The following is a 22,429-nucleotide window of genomic DNA, read 5'->3' as shown; positions in this document are numbered from 1 at the left end:
GAAAATGATGTCACAGGAAAACATGACGAATTTCAATTAAACACTCCATTGCTTAATGGAGGAAACATTAAACATAACCATCAGAAAAACATCATAAAACCTGTTCCTTACTCACTTCATAAAAACCAAAGTTACGTATGTTACACATGATGAAATATGATGCTCAATTATGCCTGAATTTACTTTCAACCAATTTCACATCCCGCTTACTGAATTTGAACATTCTTTTTGTTTTTTCCTTTTTTCTGGGCTGCATTATACTTTTGTCGTCGCGGACGTAAAATGCTGTTACCTCTCTCCTGAATTTGTATGCTGTTCGTTTTCTAATCTCTGCTGTGTCGATACCTTTACGTATTATATTAGATATTAGATTTCTGTTAATCTTTGCTGACTTGCTAAAATGTAAAATACATCTGTACTTTTTTAACAGTTTTCCAGCAAAACTACCATACAATTGCCTCTTCTTTGCATTGCTTGTTGTTACATGCTTGAATTTTGAAGCCTCAGCCGTGATGACGTTTGTTAGCAGTAGTTGTTTTCTAACTCTTTCGCCCCCAAAACCCTTTGATTTTGGAAAGAGTCTCTTCATATTACTTCTAGGTGTGTTTGGACATGCTGGTATATTCATCTTTCTTTTCATTCTCTGCATCTTCCTTTGAACGTATTTTACTTTCTTTTTTAGACCTTCATTTTCCTTTTTCAAAGATTTTAACTTGTCTCTGCTTTTTCTCAATGCTTTGCTTAGCCTCTTTCTGGGTCCGTTTCTACGATTCGGTAACCTTACTATGAGTCCAGTGCTATGGTCACTTTGCATTGTTTCATAACCACTGGTATCATTTGTGGACTCTACAGGGTTTGGAACGTCGATTGCAGCATTTTCAACGCTTTTCTTCTGCCTGCACTTTCTTACCCGCTCCTTTACTTCATCTCTTCTTTTTGACCTCTTTCTTTCTGTTAAAGTTCCTATTGGGACGTAATTTCTCTTTTGCCGTGCCCTCTCTTTGGCAAGGTATGTTTCCCTCTCATTTCTTTTCTTCCTTTCCCTATAATTCTTTTGGATTTCTGCTCTTGAAAGCGGCATCTTGACCTAAATTGATAGAAAAAGAGATTTGTAACATACGTTACCAGACCAACAGGAATGTATTTTGTACAATAAAACTAAGCCATATCTTACTTTTAGCTTATTTTTATTCATTTTTATGATAAGTATATGCAATCCATCCTTTTCTAACCAAATATTCAATATTTCAGGAAGAAAAAAAATACCGAAAAAAATATTGTTCAATTAATATTATTCTTTATTGCATAAATTTTTCCCATGCTTTCTCCCATTTAGTTCTTATAATTTTTCCTACTAATGGCCCGAGTTTAATTGATGAACTGACTCCCAATCTCAGATACTACAGGAATTCAAGGTTTCTTATCTTTTTATTGTTCAATATATACTAAGAAATCTAGCTATAACTAGAGTAACATACGTTACCAAAAGTAACGTATGTTACTTTCACTGAATGCCCTGCAATTCCAAGAAGAAAAACATTTCAAGCTAATGAAATAAGTTTATGTCTTGCAAGCACTTCTCCAAACTAATCTACATATGAAATGTTTCTTTTCAGAAAGATTGATATAATATTTTTGAAACTCAAATAATAGTGGTACTTACCTTAGAATATGGAAGAGTATTTCTAGGTTTTCCTTCTACGAAGGCACGTTGTATTTAGTGGCTGAGAAACAGCATGGCGTCTTCAACTCATGTGACTAATCATGTGATCACAGATAAGGGGGGAAGGGATTTACAAGGAATAATTTGAAAATGTAGGTAACGCATGTTACATCACGTATGTTACAAATCAGCTTTGACAATCAAATTATGCCAAAATCTGAGACACTTTTTCTGACTTGTTGATATATTTTCTTCATTCATCAGCAACTATTGAAATTATGAAAGAAGCCATCGTATACTGTAAGCACTCAAATTATATGATAGGTAACGTATGTTACATCCTTAAATGACCAAACAATTTCAGGGTGAAAATCCTTTTTGTTTTCAGATAACCTTTATTGGAGTGAAAGTTTTGATTATTCCTATATATGATAACATTTCCTATTCATCATAAATAAATGTAGCTGCTTATAAATGTATCGTACGGCAATTTACTACTATGTTTTAAATATAGGGTATTGAAAATTAAACAAGGCAGCAAAGCTGTCAAATGTACAGACAAAAAGCAGGAAATAACTATGCACAAAATAGGCTACTGTCAATTCTGATGCAAAAGTACATTATGTTAAACTGCAAATTCAGCATCAAATTTTAATTATGCTCAACAGGTAATACCAATGTAAGTAAAATGTGTAACAAGCATAAGGCTTCAGGCCCATGGCAGTTCAAGTTCACACTTTGAAAATGTATAACTTCCAGAAAAAGAAGCCAATTAGACTGCTTTTCCAACTCGGGCTGCATTTTAGTCCTGTATTTCTTTTTTGAACGTTTGGCAATCATCAGTAACATGGTTTTCCCAGAATGGTCATCATGGCAGCAGCACCCAAAATCCCGTCAATTTTTAATAATAAAATATACATATCATGGATTTTCAGAAAATGTGACTAGCATGGGTCTTCAAGCCCATGGAACTTCAAAGTCACACCTTGAAAATGCCAATATGTGAAAAATTAAATTTTCACAAAAAAACTGTTTAACTAGCAGAAAGAATTACCAAACAGACTGCATTGCCTACTGAAGCTGTATTTTAGTCCCATGTTTCTTTCCTGTAAGTTTGAGAACAGTAAGTGACATGATTTTTCTTTAATGGTCATCATGGGAGCAGTGCCCAAAATATTTTTTTTCCCAAATTTTGATGCAATATTACATAACGTTTAACAGCATAATGACCATCAATTTTTAATAATAAAATATTAGTATTATGGATATTCAGAAAATGTGACTAGCAAAGGTCTTCAGGCCCATGGAACTTCAAAGTCACACCTCGAAAATGCCAAAATGTAAACAAGACAGCACTGTTCTGAAATGGTTTTTTTTTCCATTTTTAACAATTTTTTAACATGAAACAAAATTAACAGTTTACTGCCATTTTTATATGATCAACTAAAAAAATTGATGAGATGGGGAAAATATCAATACAACAGTGTTAAATGTCCAATTTCCTCCATTCTGAGATTCTGAACATCATGAATAATTGAATCTGACAAACTGCAATGATATGAGTTTAATTCCATTTTTGACACTTAATTACACAATACACCATAACAAGTTTACCATCATTTTTAAGAAATCAACTAACAATGTTGTAAAGATGCAGAAAATGTCAAACAAACACTTTAACATTTCTTATTAATTAAATAATGAAACTGTTAACATGCCTAAGAATTGAATCTAAGGAAATGTGAAAAAACAGCATAACTTCTAAAATAATGGCCCGATTATGCTAATTTTCAAACTCAACCTGCATTTTAGTAAGATTGACCACTCCTGTGAGTTTAAATGACAATTGGCCTATCTGTTTTTATTCTTATATTGTGTTTACAGTGTTGCATATATGCTAAAAAGTGAAAAAACAGCATAACTACTAAAATAGTGGCCCGATCATGCTGATTTTTGAACTTGACCTGCATTTTAGTAAGATTGATTGCTCCTGTGAGTTTCATGACAACAGGCCTATCGGTTTTCCTTGAAATGTGTTAACAGCGTTGTATATATGCTGAAAAGTGAAAAAACAGCATAACTTCTACAATAATGGCTCGATCATGCTGATTTTCGAACTTGACCTGCGTTTTATGAATATTCATCAGCTCTGTAAATATAAAGCCAAAAAGTAAAACTGTCTTCCACTTATCGTGTTAACACTGAAAGTGCACGGCGCCGGCATCGGCGACAGCATCGGCGACGGCATCGGCATCGGCGACGGCGACGACGGCGACGACAGACGCAGGTGATGGCAATATGTACAGACACATCTGTGTCTGTACATAAAAATTGGCGACATTTTTCTACCAAATAAAAGCAAAACTTAATATGCTTCGATGGAAAAACAAATTAGCATAAAAAGTTGGATATATATCACCTTTCAATATAATAAACAAATTACCAGGGCTTTCAGCCTTTATAACTCGTTTTATATATGTTGAAGACAAAAAATTAGAAAAGCGTCAGTAACGTATGTTACAAAAACGGGGGTTTAAGCAGGTACATCGTGAAAATGACTTAACTAAACTCGACTTTTGCAATATGGCCAATAAGGTCAGAAATCTCACTAAGTCATAATATAGTGAAATGCCCCATATCTTGTGTCTTTTAAACGTGGGAAGGTGACACCCCCATTTGCACTGTTTTATTGACTTTGAGTGATAAAAAAGCTCATTTCTTATACTACCTAATAATAGCAGGCCCAGTCCCTAAATCAAAGCGATATTCCAAATATCCATCCACCAGAGCCAGGGAAATGAAGTCTCCTCTACGATCTGTGGTGAAGCCATTATACAGGAGAGTGCCATCTTTATTTGTAGCCTTGAAGACCAGTTCTATCTCTGTATAGCTGAGTGCTGTTCTTCTGATTCCTTCATACTGGAGGAAGGAATGCCCTGTAAACTGGGGTACCACAATGTGCTCAATGCCTGAAAATAAACTGTCCACATTAAAATCTAGAAATTGTCTAATTTATTAAAACAAGCATTGCAGTTATTCCATTCTAAGCACTGAGATGTTATGCAAAAAAGTATCAAGTACTTGTAAATTTCCATCGTAGACTAAATATGTAAAATCCTTACTAAGGTGTACCTATATTATCTACTACTTATAAGCAGAATCATAAAAAAAAATCAATTTTTAAACAAATGAAGTAAGATTATGTATTACTTCTTTCACAATATTTCCCGGCAGTCATCATGGGGCATAGACAAGTGTAGGTGTCTGGCGAGTCTGCCATGCAACTCCCGCCATTACGACAACGAGAGTTACGACATATATGGGCACTGCATTCAGCTAGAGGAGAAAAAATTGAATTGGTACGTGGTAAATTATTTTCAGTAAAAGTTTATTATAATTTATCTCAATAAATGGATAAAAGAGTCAAATTACATGTTAACAATTTGTAAAAAATTGCTTTATAATTTGATAAAAGCACAACATGTTTAAATGGATACATCAGGTTTTACATTATCAACCAAATAAGCAACAAGGATGCTCATTACCAAAAGAATACAGGATTTTCACAAAGAGAAAGTTACATTACCAACAATGGAGATGACACTAGCATTTGAACTTTCGTTCCATAAGACCAATTAAAACACCACCTCACCCACATCTACACCATCTATGGCATCTCCAATGAAGGCTCCCCTACGGAAGTCAAACTCTTTGCCATTAATTTTCATTGCCTTGACACAACCAATGAAGCCAAAGTACATCCCTGTCCTGCTGCCTATGTGAGTAGTGTTGATGTATCCTCCTAGAAACAAGGGTGTACGGAATGTGATCCGGGAAAACAAACCCTGGAAAGCAAGAAAATATGCTGTTAAATATCCTTGATGTATGTAATGGTATAAAAGAATGCAAAGAGTTGAGTGTGTCATGGATTTTTGCAATGAACTTCATTATGGCACGTCTTTGTTTCATGACAGGGGTCAAATTTAATGCATAACTATGAGACTTACAAAGTAGGAATACATTTTGTGCACCTTATTTTGTTTAACACTGACATGCATGAATGTGTTCTACTCTTTGTATAGGAAAGTATACCCCACAAACTACAATTCCTTCTTGGCATTGTGCAGCTAATTTGCTGCAATATGTCTGCAAAGTAGCAGCAGTATATTTTTTCTTGCAAACTCCTTCAAACTCATTGCTGCAAACTTTTCATTTCGCTAAGAGGAGACATTCAGTTAAGAAGATGATATCATTTTTTTAAATCCTATTTCTGGATTTACATTTCTATGATAACAAGTGCAGAAGTAGAATCATAAAAATATATTCAATTGTGTGGATGACTCAGGTACATGTACACTAAGCCAGTGTTCCTGGTGTGTCAGTGTGTTAGGTGAGACAGTGCACATTAGGTTCATCACTCACCTGAGCTCTCCCTCTGACCTGTTCTCCTTTATTTAGCTGTACAGACCCGTCCCACTCATGTCTGTGGACAGTGACTGTGTTCCACTTTCCCAGTTTTACTTCACTGGTCGTGCGGATTTTGGCCATACCAGTACCGCAGTCAAACCTGAAATCACGTAAAACTAGAATGGCCTTTGGTGTGTGAAAGAATTTACTGCTGCAGGACTTAAATCAAGAAAACCATTATTTCAATTTTAAATAGCTTCATAGCTGTGATCTGATCTCATTCAAGAATAGGAGCATCACCTTGCTTTTAAAGAAATTGCATTGGGACATTGCTGGTATAAAAAACTCAAGATTTTGTTTGATTGCCTTAAAATGACCTTACAGTTAATAACCATTGCGCAAAAATGTATAGCAACAAAGTGTCTCAAAATGGCCCCTGGTTACGGCATTGACCCCAAAGGGTTCTTAGGTCAAGTTATTTTGAATGATAAAGGACCCTTTTTACTTTTCATAGATAGGAAGACAAGTTCACTGGCAATCTGCTTGTAGATAGGTTTCCTTGAGCTATTAATGAATAAAAACTATTAGGATGATGAAAAAGTAAACTTTTCTTAAATAGACTGAAAGTTTCACAGTAAAAATGAGGAACAACAAACAGGAGCTGGCAAACAAGTTGACAGGCTGCAATATTTTAACATTTCCAAGAGGCTTTGTATATTAAATTTAATGCAATTGGATGTAAACAAGTGAAAAGATCATGTTTTTTTTTCTTGCTTCCTTTTCCCCCATAATTTTGTTCTTGTCCTATACTACATGTACACCATACATTTTAAAGACAGAGATATCAACTGCCATACTGATGAAGCAGCACAGAAAGAGCACAGAAAGAGTGGGTGTATGAATAATTTATCACATATGTAACCAAGTCTGATCAAAACCATGTTTGGGATTCGAAAATTGAATCAGCAATCTTTTGGGAAATGAGAGGGAGATGAAAAATATTCAAAACACGACCACAAGCAGGCCGGTGTCAATAGCAGGAGCTACATCACCATAATTAGATTTCTTGGCACTAAATGACTAATATCTTATGGATCCTAGGATGAACAAAAGTTCACAATCCTATGCAGAGTGAGGAGAACATAATTAGGATTCAATTTTCACTCTGGCAAACTTATTCTAAGAGTCAATTATGTGTATAATCTGTTAGATACATGCACAAGAAAGCTGATATAAGTAGTGTTACCAGAGTTTCAGCAAGAAGACCAAAGCATTTCTACATATGATAATGCAATTTTCTCAGCTCAGATTATTGAAATTAATTAAGATTCCAGGCAAACTGCTGGTTAATGAAACCTACAAACATGAAAAGGATGGATAAGAAGTGACAACACCTGAAGGGAAAACAATTGCTTTTGTTCGAAATGTTGAATTTATTCATACCTAGAAGCCATGCATGCACCAGTTCATGTACTACATGTACAAAGTCTTATGAAGAAGTTGCTGCTGATGTTTTTTTATAAATTTACTTTCTAAGTAAACTTTCTGGGATTGTTTGGTAGATTTCTTGAGGCGAATAAAAAATTGTAATGGAGAGCACCAGTTCATGCACAGTGTGTGTTCAAATTAAAAAATATATGTGTGTGCATGTGTGTGCATGTGAGTGCATGAATGCATGTGCATGCATGTGTCTCTGTATTGTATGCATGAAGAGAATTAAACATGAGCATATGAGAGCACTGCACAACTTGATAGCTGGGGTGTGTGTGCCATTTTGTAAATCCCAAATGACATAATCTGGTCCTTCCTTTGAACTGTCATGCACAGATGTCATTGAAGATATTCTATTTCACTCCTGTCCCAGACTAATAGAATGACACAGTTATCTGTCATGATCAAAGGACATGACACAGTCATCTCTCTGGAGTGTTAATCTTGCACATAAACGTGCCTCTGAATACAGGTATGGTAAATCTCACTGCAAATCCTTTGATTCTGAAGTATAAAATATTCATAGTCTTTTGGTTTCTATTATCCTAATAATTTTCTTTAGGAGCGTAAGCTATTAAACAGAGCACCAACACCTCATCTGTCAATCAATGTTCAGCAAACAAGGGGCGGACCTAATGTATACAAGTACCAGCATTACAATGATGATATGAGAAGCTTTAAGCTTATTACTAATGCCTAATTCAGGGGTCAATATCTGTGAACGCAACTGCTAATCCAGTATTATGGCTACATTGGTAGGGTGGATATATTACTTAAAGGATAATGTGTGTGTATGTGTGGGGGGGGGGGGGGGGGGATAGACATCCTTTAGATAACCTTCTACGAGGGCTCATTCCCAATGAAACTATTGTTCTACACAGATCGATCCAACTCCGCCAGAACTTTCACTGAATGCAATCCGTTTAACAGATTAACATACCTCTTCCTGGCATTCAGTAGCTAAAGAATACAGAAAAGCTGGTGATTATACAAGTACATTGGAAACAAGAGGAGGCTTGTTAGTCTGTTAAACTGACTGTATTCAGTGAGAGTTCACCCAAAGTTGGATTGATCTACGAAGAACAAGTTTCCTTGGGAAAGAGCCATAAGTGAGAACTGGACTTCAACCAATTTTTCTAAGCAACACTCAGTGTGCATTGCCAGCACTGCACTTATCTTTATGTGCATATTTTCTGTTTAACATGTAAAATAACAACCTGCAACCAGGGAAATTGGTACTGAAAATTAGCTTAATACACTAAAATTAGTGTAGAGTTTCCAGTAATGGACTAACCGCATTTGCTATGTTACTCTTTTTGCCAAATTCCAGCAATAGACCAAAATATTTTCTTTCAGAATTTAAAAAAATTGAGTCTCTTATTTTAAAAAACATATAAATACCATTTTTATCATCACACAGAACAGGCAGCAAATAGATTGCTGCTCTGGGCACCCACATATGGCTCATCAGGTGCAGGAAACAAAACTTATTTTCAGGTTCCCGATCCTTGAGGACACTGGCTTGGAGCACATAAATGAGCTTTCCAGTGTCATGGAGGACCAAAGGGTCTGGAAGTCTGTTTGTGCTGTTGCTTAAATAATGATGTTGATGGTCAACTGCAATCGACATGATTGATTGATTGATGGATGGATGGATACATAAATTCTTATTGGTAAGTTCATAAATTCTTATTAGTATTAAAACTTAGAGAACAAACTTACCTAAACTCCACATATCCATCAATCAAGCTGACTGAAAAGAAGTCTGTATGAGCATCAGGGTGTTCTCCACTAAATAACAGCAGACCATTCTGAGTATCGGGGCGAAACTCCAAAGTAACGATCATCTCTTTGAAGGCCCTCCTCAGGACAGGGAACGAGACATACCCAGTGCCCATAAACTTAGGGTAGCGGACAAGCATTTCTACAGAAAAAAATATGATTTGATAATGTTACATATTTAATTTATGTATGTGCACAGACTGTGATAATACAAAAGAACTTTAAAACACAATAAACCGTGATGATTTTCTAACAGTACATATTTTTTTGGAAAAAAATGGAATGAAATGTTTGATAATATTTCTCCCACTATGGCATGCCCCTTGTTCAGGCACTATAGCTCTACAGTGTGCTTATCTCCCATGTGTGTGGATTTCATTTCACTACCACTTCTCTTTTTAACTTTTTTACTGCTATAAACTTTGATATACATTTTATGTCTGTGTTATACCAATGTTACCACAATTTCATAACAGATGTCTGAATCTGTGCAAACTTCCGTGATCTGGATAACATTAAAAAATAGAACCTTTTCTTTCAATACAGCTGACATAAAAAAACAACATACAGATATCATTTTATGCAACGAGATAACTGCTATGGAGTTAAGTTACCTGGGATGAGATCTTCTTACCAATAACTTTTTACAACAATCACTTTTTATCAGTGTTCAATGGGAAGTTAGCATCTGTTCCTGGTTGATTAAAACAACCACAACCTTTGTGTTCCAGAGAAACAGTTTGTGTAAAAAGGATACTTTATACATCTGCTAGGTAAGTAATTGTGTTTTGGCCCATATGCTGGTTTGTAAGCATAACTCAAAAAGATATGGATGGATTTTGATAAGTACAATGTAGGATAGGTCTGAAATGGGTTATCAGTAGAATCTATTCGATTTTGTTGGTGGTCCACTTATTTAAGTTAATTAATTGATTGATTTTTGATATTACATTCAAAATAAATGCATATTTTCTCTTTTGGGGGAGAGTTGGGCTACATGTTCCCATTCATGACCCCAAAATCCTGAATAATGTCACAGCTATAACAACTCTTATCAGATGGAATAATGGATGCCTGTAACGTCAAAGTAACTGACATGCACTTATTTCAGTAGGAAAATGGATGTAGGCATCAAACCCTCTGCCTTCAGCAGAGAACGTTTAGTCACTTCATTGAATTGGGTCTTGAATCAATGCCCCAGACCATCTTCTTCTATCTTTGGAGACAATGTATTGATTCTGTCCATAGTCTGCCAAAGCAAGGAAAGGGGCTCAGGAGACCTTGGCGATCATATTTCTATCCTCACATTTTATGCTATTATTTTGGCAGATGGCTAAACTAATGAACCTCATCAATGAAGTTAATTATAACAGTTCCATTGAAGGCTTCATTCCAGAGAAGACAGCTCTTGTAAAAACCAAATTTATAAGTAGGGCAATTTGACATTTTCACAATGACAGGATTTTGTCTCGTTTTCCCATCTGATTTAAACAGAAAACTGACGGTATCTCCAGTGGGTGCTTTTATTGATGAATTTGGAGACAGAGAATTGAGAAGAAATGACTGATGCCACCAGGGATAACTGCTTTCTTTATTTTTCTGGTACATTTCTTCACACAGTAATCATCAATCCTATGTTGATTGCTGATACAAATCTCTAAATATTGAGCATTTTTTAATTTCTTGATTTATTTTATGTTCTAAACTATAATTTTAACCCAATGAAAATCTAGCACATTCAACTTCTGCGTATGCCAACTTTAATAAAAACTTATCCAAGACTAACCTTATCCATGCAGAAGCAAGATACAGTGAGACCATTCTTATGAGAAAAACTACATCTTTTTACCTTGTTCGCAATAATCTCCATCAAAACCCAGGCGGCACTGACACCGAACACCTCCGCGCAGCACGTCTGGCACACAGCTCCCCCCATTGAAGCAATCCAAGTCATTGCAGGAGGTATACTTAGCAGGGGCCTTTGTCTGCCGACTTAGAACAGAGTTCTCATGTCTCTTATCATGGGTTGCTACTGGCATAATAATATTTTCAGAGGAAGAAGAGTCAAAATCATCATACTTATCACTGGATTTCTCATTTTTAATATCTGACTGTGAAGAAAATGGTACTCTATTGTCTGCTATTGGCCTAGGATCATCTCCCTGAACAATGTCATGTTTGGAATCTGATAATTTTGCAGCTTTTTTGGCTGTCTCTTTTTCTCTGCCTTGGGGCTGGTTCTCTGTGAAGGTCTGGGTGTGTAAAGTAGAGGGAGTACTGTATTTGGTGTCCACATTGTGGGTCTGAGGTATTGTGTACCAGGTATGGTTAGGTGCTGGAACACTGCGTGTTGCTGAAACTTCTGAAATGACAATCATGGACATATATGTATAATCTTAATGAAATTTCAACATTTTAGTTTCAATTTCCAAACTCAAAACATATCCATGTACATTTTTTTTCGTGATAACATTAAATTTGAAGGCTACACAAAAGAAAGGCAATTTCATTTTAATAAGAAAACTGAAATGCAAAACAATATTTCATGTATATATTCAGATATCTTTATTCAACAGTAAGCTAGGGTTGTCAGCTAAGGTTGAAATAATGAAAGAAAAAATTTCCTCATGCTTCCATGCAAACTGTTTGAAATCATTATGTTGAATGTGCACTTTTGCATGGCTGCTTAAATCATTAGCATACCAAGAGAATGAATATTACTCAAAGTTATCGAAGATTTGAAGAACAAGTGAGCAGAAAACAAATATGAATTATCCAAAGTGCCTATTACGGCATTTAAAATAATGCTATCAGACCAATGCTACCGGTAGTTATATTTAGTTTGTCATGTGCACTTCACTTGAAAGCATGCCAATATTTATTTTGCAAAATTATGTAATCCATATCTATTATTACATAAAACACTTAAAAACACACAATTTATACAAATTACTAGTAGAATACATTGCTATTAGAATCGAGGTAAATCAAGTTGTATTATTTTTACAACTTGTATCATCCATCCCGATAATAAAGCACCAATAATAGAGCACTTTTGTTTGTTGTTTCAAGATAAAAGTTATCTTCTTTCCACCCACGAATGCTTGCCCTTAAGATAATTCTCCTTGTACGTCTATATGAGCAACATATCTTATATACAAGTAATTGACTTTACACAATTTGATAATTCAAAATAGGCCAAATTAAGTTTCCTTGTAATATAATTGTAAGCAGGTTTTGCAGCTGATGGTTTTCCAAGATTGGGTAAATGAAAGTTGAAAGTACTGTAAATGGATAATATTAAATATCTATTGTGAACTGGAGTTGATAAAACATAAAGAATGATTCACATCTATGCAGAGAAATGAGGAGAACAGTTCACATTTGTAAAAACAGCCCTCACTGTCTTTTAACTCATTTTATCAAGCATGTACATAACCCATCCCTGGTGAAAGAACACATATCTTTTTTTCCTCCATTAAAAATACAAGATGCCATTATCTGAAACATGACCCAAACAAATGTGGCTTTTATTTGCAGTCAGCAGCTATTTATGAACAAGAGAAAGAATGAAAACATTTGAATGATGTAGGGGTAGGGGTTCAAGGGGTTGAATGATAAAAATTGAGGTGGATGATGCTTGAATACCTTACAAAGAAAGAGACAGCTACTTCTAAGCATGTTAACTGTGCTATCTTCCAACCCAGAGTTGCAGAAAATTGCATTTAGATTGAGGCCCCTTTTCTTCCTCTTAGGTCTTATTCCAGGTTTGTTCTTTACGAGACCCATGAGGCTGTGCACAAAAGAAAAGCTGCACGCAGCACCATATTAGTTACTGGTAAATAATTCCCACTGTTTTTTGGAGAAAAATATCTTCATCGTTTTTATTTTGAATAAAGAACAGTAGTTTTGGTTTTCTTTTGCATATGCTTGTCTGTAATTTTCATAAACCTGTTTATTTTCACAGGCAGATATCTGTTAGAGGATGGTGTGTGGAGAACAGTCTGCATTTAACACTGGCCCCAAGCCAAATGCCAATAAAATATTGCAAAACTGTTCAGTTACTGACCACTGTTTCTGCTTTTGTCTGTCTGGTAGATTCTTAGACTCTGGTGTGGCGTCCAGAAGGGCCAATGGGCTAACAAGATTTTGGCACAGACCAGAGTATATAGGCAGACAAAATATCTATGTAGGATTACAATCAATTGTACCATACAAAAATCAATATAGAAAACAGTTTCAAAAGTTAGCTTTAGACAAGATAAAAAAAGAAAATAGAAAAAAGCTTTTAAAGACAAACATGAAATTTGCAATATAAAGAAGAAAAAATCCTATAAAAGATCACTTACTGTTTGTAAAAAATTCTCCACACACTGGTGACAAAGGTCTTTTCACAAAAGTTGTTAATAATTCAGTGACCTATACCCTGAATATTGCAATCTACTATCAACATTTCCTTAAAGGTATCTTTAATCCCTTTTAAGTCCCTCATAATAAGACAAGATGCATGAAATCAACTCTCTCACTCTGTGTGAGACCATAGACAAAGGAGAGAAAGTCACAATGGGCATATCTCTGCCATTGCACAGGTCATCAGACACAAGATTTTCTAATTCATTTTAAAAAGAAAAAGTTTGGACTCCTGCAGGACTTTACATTTGACATCTGACTGGGTCATGTTACTGAGTGCTTAACCTGTGAAAGAGATGCCGACAGCAGCAACATCTGCCTGAGATGATGATAAAAGAACCAGTAAAATGATTTTTCTAAGGAAAACATTTGCAATTAAAACTGGACACAGGGGCAAGGTCTGATTAGAAAAAAATGCAGCTTTAAAAAATGTTAAGAAAATGTAAAATCAATACAAATATGCAAAAAACAGACAAGCTGTATTCTGTTTGTAAAGTACATCACACATGATATCTTAAATATTATCATTAAATAACTTCTGTGATTCCATGATTTCACTAAGGAGGGATGGACAGAGAGAGGGAGAGATTAATAGGGAAATATTTTTTCAACCTTGCTTCAAAAGCAATATCTGCAGGCAAGGACAGATGTGTTACAAAGGCTGTTTTTGTTACATGTATGTAATGCACTGTTTATCAGAAAACAAAAACTGGCAAAAAGGGATGATTTTGGTTAGGTTTTCTTTTTGTACAAAATATAAAGGTTAGATTAACAAACGAGTCTGATAAGAGTATATTTAATACACGTGAGCTGAATCCCACTGTTAACAGCATGAAAAAACTGCTTAATCTCTGAGGAGTTTCAGCTCAATAATTTTGGTTTACCACTTCCAGTGAATAACTGCACCAACAGCCTGTCAAATGACTCAAATAAGTGGAATTAGGGCATTTTTTTTCATATAAACAGTTTATAAACTGGGTGAAAATGTGGAATTCAAAAACTCACAATTAATGTAGGCTGCATTAAATTCTTGATACACAATGTACATTTTACACTACATTGGAAATTATGTAAAATCAATACAGTATTGGGCAGGCCCTATAAGTACATTGACATTTTTAAAAAGTTTCAATACTTTAGGAACACTCAAGTCTCTCAAAAATGTCCACAGAAGTCCACATATCCACAATGACACATAGGTACAAATAATTTCAAAGGGATACTGTGACTAGCTATAGTATCTGTCCAGGGTATAGGCATATAGAAATAGATAAATGGATATTCAATACCAATTACCAGGACTGATGTTGTTAACAATGACCTGAACTTCACAGGTTTCACGTCCTCTTGACTTTATTCATTTAAGTTACCATGGCTGAGTCAAGAAGCAAGGGTGAGGTTGTCTCTTTTCCTTTACACCCTAATATACATGTTACAGGAGATCAAGTTAAAACAAACCTTCAGGAAAATCAGAAATAAAAGCTAAAAATAGTAGAACAATAAGAAATATAATGGAGAAGTATAACAAAATAAAAAGCAACATCCCAAAAGTCATCCCAGTCCAAAACGGTTAATAATACAAAATTTAAATATACAAATTACTTGTATAAACAATGTACTACAGTTCACTATGAACTTGTAACTTCAGATAGAAACAGCTTTCACCCACATAGTAGAACCTTCAACCTGCAGCAGCTGCAGAAACAGTTCAATAAAAGGTATCCCCAAGCAATTTTCCCACACACTCTCCATTATTTTTCCCCCACAATCAACATAAAATAAGACCATAAAATTAGAGAAAAATAGCATTTTCTTTCCAAATAGGATTTTCTTCAAAAATATGAAAAAACAAGAACCTGATCAAACTCACCTCGACAAGTTATCCCATCATCGTTGAGTTCATAGCCATCTTTACACCAGCACTGGTAGCCGCCATAGTAACGATTGAGACAGACTTGCTGGCAAAATACTTGGACATCATCACAACTTCCTGAATTTATCAAAAAAAAAAAAAAGGTCACATGTATAAAATGTTATAGATGTGTAATGAGAAGCAATAAAGTTGGTAAAATGACATATTTAACCATAAAACATAATTCCTGGCAAATTCAGCAAAAAAAGTGTATTGGTTAACCTTTTTTTATCTGTTCAAACTTTTGTATCTTTTTTTTAAATTTTTATTTTCTGTCTGTAATCCTTCTGTCATTGCTAATCCCACCTATCACCACCCAAACTGCATGCAATGAATTTTTTTGTGTAACCTGTGCCTAGGTATAATGTATTGAAGCTGTCAAACATGGTTCTTATTTTAGACATAGTACAGTGTTGATCACTATTAAATTTTGTTTAGCAGCCCTTCCTCAACATATCTGACATACTTCTAGAAGTGTTCTACAGAGGATTGTATCAAATGAAATATCACGTGTGGAAATGTTTAATCAACACAGTTATCCCCTTACCCCCACCCCCATCCCCACCCACCCCCAATATATTTCCATTTAATACATTAACCAGTTTAAGAATTCTTATGCAGTAAAGATTTCTTAAATATTCAATCTGTGTCAAAAACCAAGCCTACTATCCCTTTAGGGTCTAAATGTGGACTACTGTTTTATAAAATTAAACTATTTACCGGCTTTGTGCCTCTTTAGATGGACAATTGCCTTGTATTAGGGCCTATAACTGCACAGACTGAATATTATGACTGAAGTATGATATGATATTTTTGAGATGGAGATTAAACATTCAGTCCATTCATCAACTATCATGCGATGACACCTGATTCAGCAGATCTTGTTTCAGGACACAGAAACAAACCATAGCAGTGCCTATACCCACTGAAAACACTGACAGGGGCATTTTTGACATATACACCACTTGATGAAGACTGATTTTATGAAAAAAAGAACATTAAGGTATTTTATGTCTGCTAAGAGTTTACAGCCTGAGAGGATTGTAATCACAGAGTATTTATTGCTGGAAACCCAGCTGCGGTGCATCTACCACAACATTTTTTACAAAACAACTACACTGCTAAGCCTTCTCAAGTTAGAACCTTGGTTAGTCACTTGAGTGAAAATGATATCCTTCTTTCCTTGCCACCATATTCATATGAGTGAAATAAGGTACAGAGGAGAGTAATGGGGGATGTTTATGAAGTATTGAGAAGCAATGAGCCATGTTGTCAGCATGGTGGAGTCAAAATATTAACACATGCCTAACAAAAAAAGCTCTGATATTTTAATATTATGTTTAGTGTCTTTGTAATTAAATAATGTCACCTCTTTTAAATAGAAAGGTGTTTTTAATACCACTGCTATGCTTACTTTCAGGACAAAGTTGTAAAACTTCTTTATTTCTAAATTGGATAATAAAGACATTCTGGCATGCTTTTATATAGAAAACTGCTTTGCTTTGTTTGCTTAGCTCGTAAAAGTAACATTTCAATTCTTTACTGTAACACCAGACACCTTTTGCCTATGGCAAAGAAAAAACAAATATCATCAAGAAAATGTCTTGTTATCAAATATGTACATTTAAAGAGAAGTTTTAAAGGAAGGACATAATTTTTGGCTGTATATACATTGGATGTCTTTCTTGTAGGTGGACAAATGCTAAAGCTCTGTTTGTTAACTGTATTGTGCAAACTCACTCTACCTGACTGTATACCTATCTATATGGCTTTTGTGAAACGACTGTTTAAAAAAATATACAGCCAACATATAAAAAGCATTAAACTGTCAAACAACAGGGGTGGTTTGTGAGAAAAATGCAAAATTAGGCAGAGTTAGTTTTCAGTTTTCAGCAAGACTTTTGAAAAAAATCCAAGAGGGCACTTAAAAGGCAGTCATAAATGTCAGGCTTAAAGGGGTACTTATCTTGATGAACAACTTTACCTGTAATGTCAAACTTCATAAACTGACAACATTGTACTTTCTGTAATAATGTTATTGACTATGGTAGCATAATGACCACCTTTGTTAAGGGGTTGGGTGTTGCTGTGTGGGTTCAGATTACCTGAGTGTGACAGGATACAGGTAACAAAATCCAAAATTCCCAACCCCTCTGCCCTCTAACACAAAGTCACTGAAGGACTGTAACTTCACCTGGCTTGTAATGGTCTTCTTCAACTTTGGGGACCACCAATTTACCTGTCACTTTGATAAACCAACTGAATTTGCCCAAAATAAAAGCCTCATTTGATTAAAATTGGATTGACCTCTCCTATACAAATTCTTGACATATAATTGTAGAAAGATTTCTTTTGTTGGTGTTTTTGCACTTTATCTGCTTAAAAAGGTTACTCAAAATGTATTGATAGGAAATAAATATAAAATAAATCAATATAAATATAAACCATGAAATTCCATCAAATTAACTTGAAATTATTTGACATAAAAATCAGAAATTAAAGAAACCCTTAGGCAGGAATGCACCTGTAATAAAATTAAAATGCCGTAGTATAAAAATGTTATAAAAGCACATTAGATTTCAATTAAAATCTATAGTTTTCCAAGCTGTTGTTTCTACTCCCACAGGTGTATCTTTGGGGTGGAGAAACATCAAACAGCAGGGCAGCATGTTGTCCCAGGCAAAGCCCCATCAAGTAACAATTAAATATGAATCACATACAGACCAACATGGTACACCTTGGGGCATTTTCTAATAAATGCACAAAGAAAGCCGGATTATTCTTTTTTTCACTCCTCTGCTTTTACAACTGTACTGCAGCTATTGCCTGGTCCCTTTTGTGTAAAAAGTGTGCATGTGAATTCTTATAAGTGGAGTTTCACAAAATGGGAGATTTTTTTCTGTATCTGTTTATTGATAAAGCCTACGTAAACTATGTGGTCATTGTGAGAACAGTTCTCAGCAGCTACATGTGCTGCCTGTTTACAGCTGACCACTCCAAATCAAGAACATTTGAAAGTGATTAATAATTTCAGAACAAGACCTCATCATAATGACTTGAACTTGGATAAAACATATGTCTACTACCTGGTGCAGAACAATAAATTTAACAGGCAGTTTAGATGCCCAATGCCTCAGAGCAATGTCATGCAAACTGGACTTCAATTAAGCATTGTCCGTAATGATGGAGAGGGCTCCAAGGTTGACAGAAGATCATCAGGTTCCATAGTCTTTCCTCAGCTACAATACAAAGGACATCAAAAGGACAGAATGCTGTTATTATGTGTGCTCTTATGGCTGCTGGACTAGAGCAGAGTATGTGTCTTACTGGAAGGCATAAATCTCTGCCACAAGGGCAATAAACATCCATCAAAATGCAAGTAATACCACTACATGTAAATACCACATAGTTAACTTTGAGCCCAGCATACATTAAGTACACTTTTTGCCAATGATCTGACATCATTTAGAAAGCTTCAAACATTTTTCTGGCAGTTCTTCCTTTCCTTTTTTTCTGTCTTTTAAAGTCTCATCCTTTTTCAAATTTTAGGTATTTATTTGGCCACAAACTGCCTCGGCAGATCAGATATATTTGTCCTGGTAAGAGCTCAGAGACTGATGTGCCTAATGTTTCTGTCACTGATCCAAGGAAAACTCTGTGTTCCAGGAACACCTTTGGCTACCTTGAACATGACGACATGCTGATCTTATCTTAATCTTATTTTCTTGTTAATACAATTTGTTCTTTATAGTGTGAATTTGGTCAACAAGGGTAATTGAAAATATTTAAACAGCAATGTTCTGGTCTCTGTAAGGGCACCTCTTCACTTTTTCCTCATTAGGTAAATATTTAAAGCACTTGGTAGTTGAAGTGGGCTGGGATGTGTTCTTATTTCCCTTGCTGGTTATCTTTGACAAAACTGAAACATGCTTGGTTTAAGATCCCATTTCTAGTACAGTTGAAGCAACTTAACTTAGTGCATCACATATCATCTCAGCAGATCCCAATAAGATGATTACAATATCTTATTATAGGAAGCCATTCTAATGTCTCTGCTGTCCCACCCACTGTTATGCTACACTTAGTCTTATGGTTCTAAGTCACTATGTACTTTTTTTATCTATTACCTCTATCTGTTTGCCCATTTGTCTGTACGTCGATTTGTCTTTTAGCAACATTGTGAAAAAAGTGGATGGATTTTGCTAAAAATTTTTGGAAACTGTCAGGGGTGAACTAAGTGACAAATATTTCAATTTTGGTATGATCCATTAATTAATTAAAATAATAACTTTATAATGATATTCAATTTTATTAATTAATAGATTAACAATAATTAATAGTAATGAGAACTGAGCTGCCTAAGCAAAAGTCTACTCTCTTTAAGTGCTTTTATTGTTTTTTAATTATTTAATTTATTTACATATTTATTTATCTATTTATTTATTAAATTTGGTACAAACACTATGGTACAAAAGGCTATTACCTAAGATTTTGTATCACAAATTTTATGCTTCTATGGTCTGGTAAGACAGGACATAGTAAATTGAGTCATTGAAACTGGACTGTGAATCATGTGGGACTGTATAGCAAGTTAGAAGCCAGCACATATGTAACCTTGGTTATCTAATTAACTAAGTTATGGGAAGATGATCTGCTGGCCTGAATGTCTGGCAAAAGATAATTCAATTTCCATCCTTACAGAAGAAGACCTGTATTCTGTCTGTTGAGATGGTGGAGGTACAGGTGGTCAATAAAGCCACTGAATAATTGAGTTTTCACACAAAAAATGACAAATATATATTTGGCTCTCCAACCATGCAATGGACAATTTTTTTAGATTCTTGCTTAATCTTGGATTCTTAAGTAATTATTAAGAGGACATTTTGTAGTTTTTTAAAGCAGTGATTAACTGATTCATTAAATAAAGTCTTTACAAATAAATTAAAAATCCATTCACAGAAATACATGTATGCAATTCACCATGACATAATTCAAGTTCATTACAGCACATTATACATTAGAGACAGGTTTATTTACGCTTTTAGTTTCCATCCTCCACAAGTAATACTATCTTGACAAATGTTCAAGAAATCTTCAAGTAATTATAAACATTTGTCTTGATTTACATTATTGGAAGTTGGAATATTTCACACATCCACAAAAGTATGCAATGTGGGATGAAGTAAAAAAAGAAATACTGAATCCCAAACATGTACTAAAGTGTGGCCAGACATTTCACCAACGAAACCACATTTGCCCTGGTACACACCGTGTTAAAAGGACAAACAAATAAAACTAGCTTGTATCAATAACAGATTAAGACCATTTCTTGTGGAAAGTACTGAAAATGGAAAAGATAACAGCCCGATGTTTTTACTTCATTTCTGAACAGAAGCAGGGCATTTTAATTGCAATACAATAGCTAAGAACTATATGTCAACAAAAGTGGCAAAGACTTCAACAAAGAATTTCACACCTGGAATGGCCGACAATTGCAATATTTTCAAACAATTGGCACTGTATAATTTATACTTGTACACAGAGTCCTTTACATCAACAAAATTGCCTTCTATTTTTACAATGTGTCCATTGGCAAATAGTTCTTTTTAAAGTGGTTTCTTTGAAGTTCTTAGGATGAGTAGTCTGTCCTGAGAAGTAGTAACATAAAAAACTTTCACACAGAGTTCCTATTAATATGTTAGCAAAAATAAGCCAGCAGTACAGAAGCACTACAATTTCAACAAAATTTCTTTTTGTCTACATCTTTTGTTTTTCATTATAAACAAAGATCTACAATCAAAAGTTTTTGGCAGAAATAATAAAAAATAATAATAAATCCATTCCCTTTCAAAATTAAGACCCTAACTGGTGCTTCAATTTATTATTTCTCAACAATCAATCCATCAAGCACTGACTCCTTTCCAAAAACTTTCCTCCACAGGATTGTACATTAGGTCTGTTTATTTAGGTGACTTTCACACAAAAAACATGCATTGATTATAAACTTTTTTTTTCTGAAAACAGCAGGAATATTACATTACCTCATGAGTCAGTGCAAATGAAACAGCAGATAGTTACACAATTTGACCAAAAAAAAACATTAATTAGAAAAAGCAAGGACTTTCCGAGTAATAAGTCTCCATGAACAATTTTATTATCATAAACAATAATTCTAATTAAATATTCCAATTAATGCACACAAAAAAGTATCTGTAGAGTTATACAAACCTACTAGCAGCATCGATCGTGATGCTTTTCATACCATGTATATAAAAAGAAAAAGAATTTCATGTTTCAATAATTCTGCTCAAACTTTTCTACTTCTTTGGCTAATTTGACATTGATTCTAACTATCCTATTACCTATACATCCTTCATCCCCACATCACCCCATTCACCATTCACTTTAATAAAACATTTAAAGAATGTTTTTAAAAAGCACTCGATACCAAATTAATATTTCTGCATGGCTGTGGTGTGCATACTCACCCTGGAAGACTGCTTTTGGTACTGGAAAAGTGTCAAATCCAAAAGTGACGGCAAACGTGAGGAGGAGAAGTTGTATTTGGACCTTCATGGCGAAATCCAGGCCACTACGTAACTCTCGAGTTCTTGAGTACTAACTGGTTACGATAGTCTCCACATGACTAGGTGTAACTACACAGCTTTCGATCTAGATTATCGTTGAAAGTGTAAACGGTCCGCAAACGAAAGCCCGTGCACCACAACTCCAAGACAGATTGTTTGCCGTATCGTAGGTCAAGG

The 22,429-nt window shown here is 34.8% G+C and overlaps 1 protein-coding gene across 3 annotated transcripts in view; it reads right to left on the bottom strand.

Moving 5' to 3' along the window:
• Window positions 1-22,426, bottom strand: part of LOC106157390 (pikachurin) — a 29,288-nt gene extending 6,862 nt beyond the window's left edge. The window contains exons 1-8 of one of the 3 annotated variants that reach the window (XM_087002284.1): window positions 22,154-22,426; window positions 15,624-15,743; window positions 11,193-11,705; window positions 9,284-9,485; window positions 6,086-6,230; window positions 5,316-5,508; window positions 4,874-4,999; window positions 4,392-4,632 (exon numbers count right to left, since the gene is read on the bottom strand). In XM_087002284.1, the coding sequence (XP_086858410.1) occupies window positions 4,392-4,632; window positions 4,874-4,999; window positions 5,316-5,508; window positions 6,086-6,230; window positions 9,284-9,485; window positions 11,193-11,705; window positions 15,624-15,743; window positions 22,154-22,241 (1,628 nt within the window). In that variant the 5' untranslated portion in view covers window positions 22,242-22,426. Of the gene's footprint in view, window positions 1-4,391; window positions 4,633-4,873; window positions 5,000-5,315; window positions 5,509-6,085; window positions 6,231-9,283; window positions 9,486-11,192; window positions 11,706-15,623; window positions 15,744-18,189; window positions 18,361-21,893; window positions 21,922-22,153 lie in introns of those variants that run through there. The other 2 variants (XM_087002286.1, XM_087002285.1) reach the window with 2 other exon arrangements.
• Window positions 22,427-22,429: the final 3 nt, after the last annotated feature.

Source organism: Lingula anatina, chromosome 1, assembly GCF_051362555.1.
Source record: "Lingula anatina isolate TDL-2025a chromosome 1, LinAna3.0, whole genome shotgun sequence".
Lineage (NCBI taxonomy): Eukaryota > Metazoa > Brachiopoda > Lingulata > Lingulida > Lingulidae > Lingula > Lingula anatina.
This window is presented reverse-complemented; position numbering and strand designations above follow the sequence as displayed.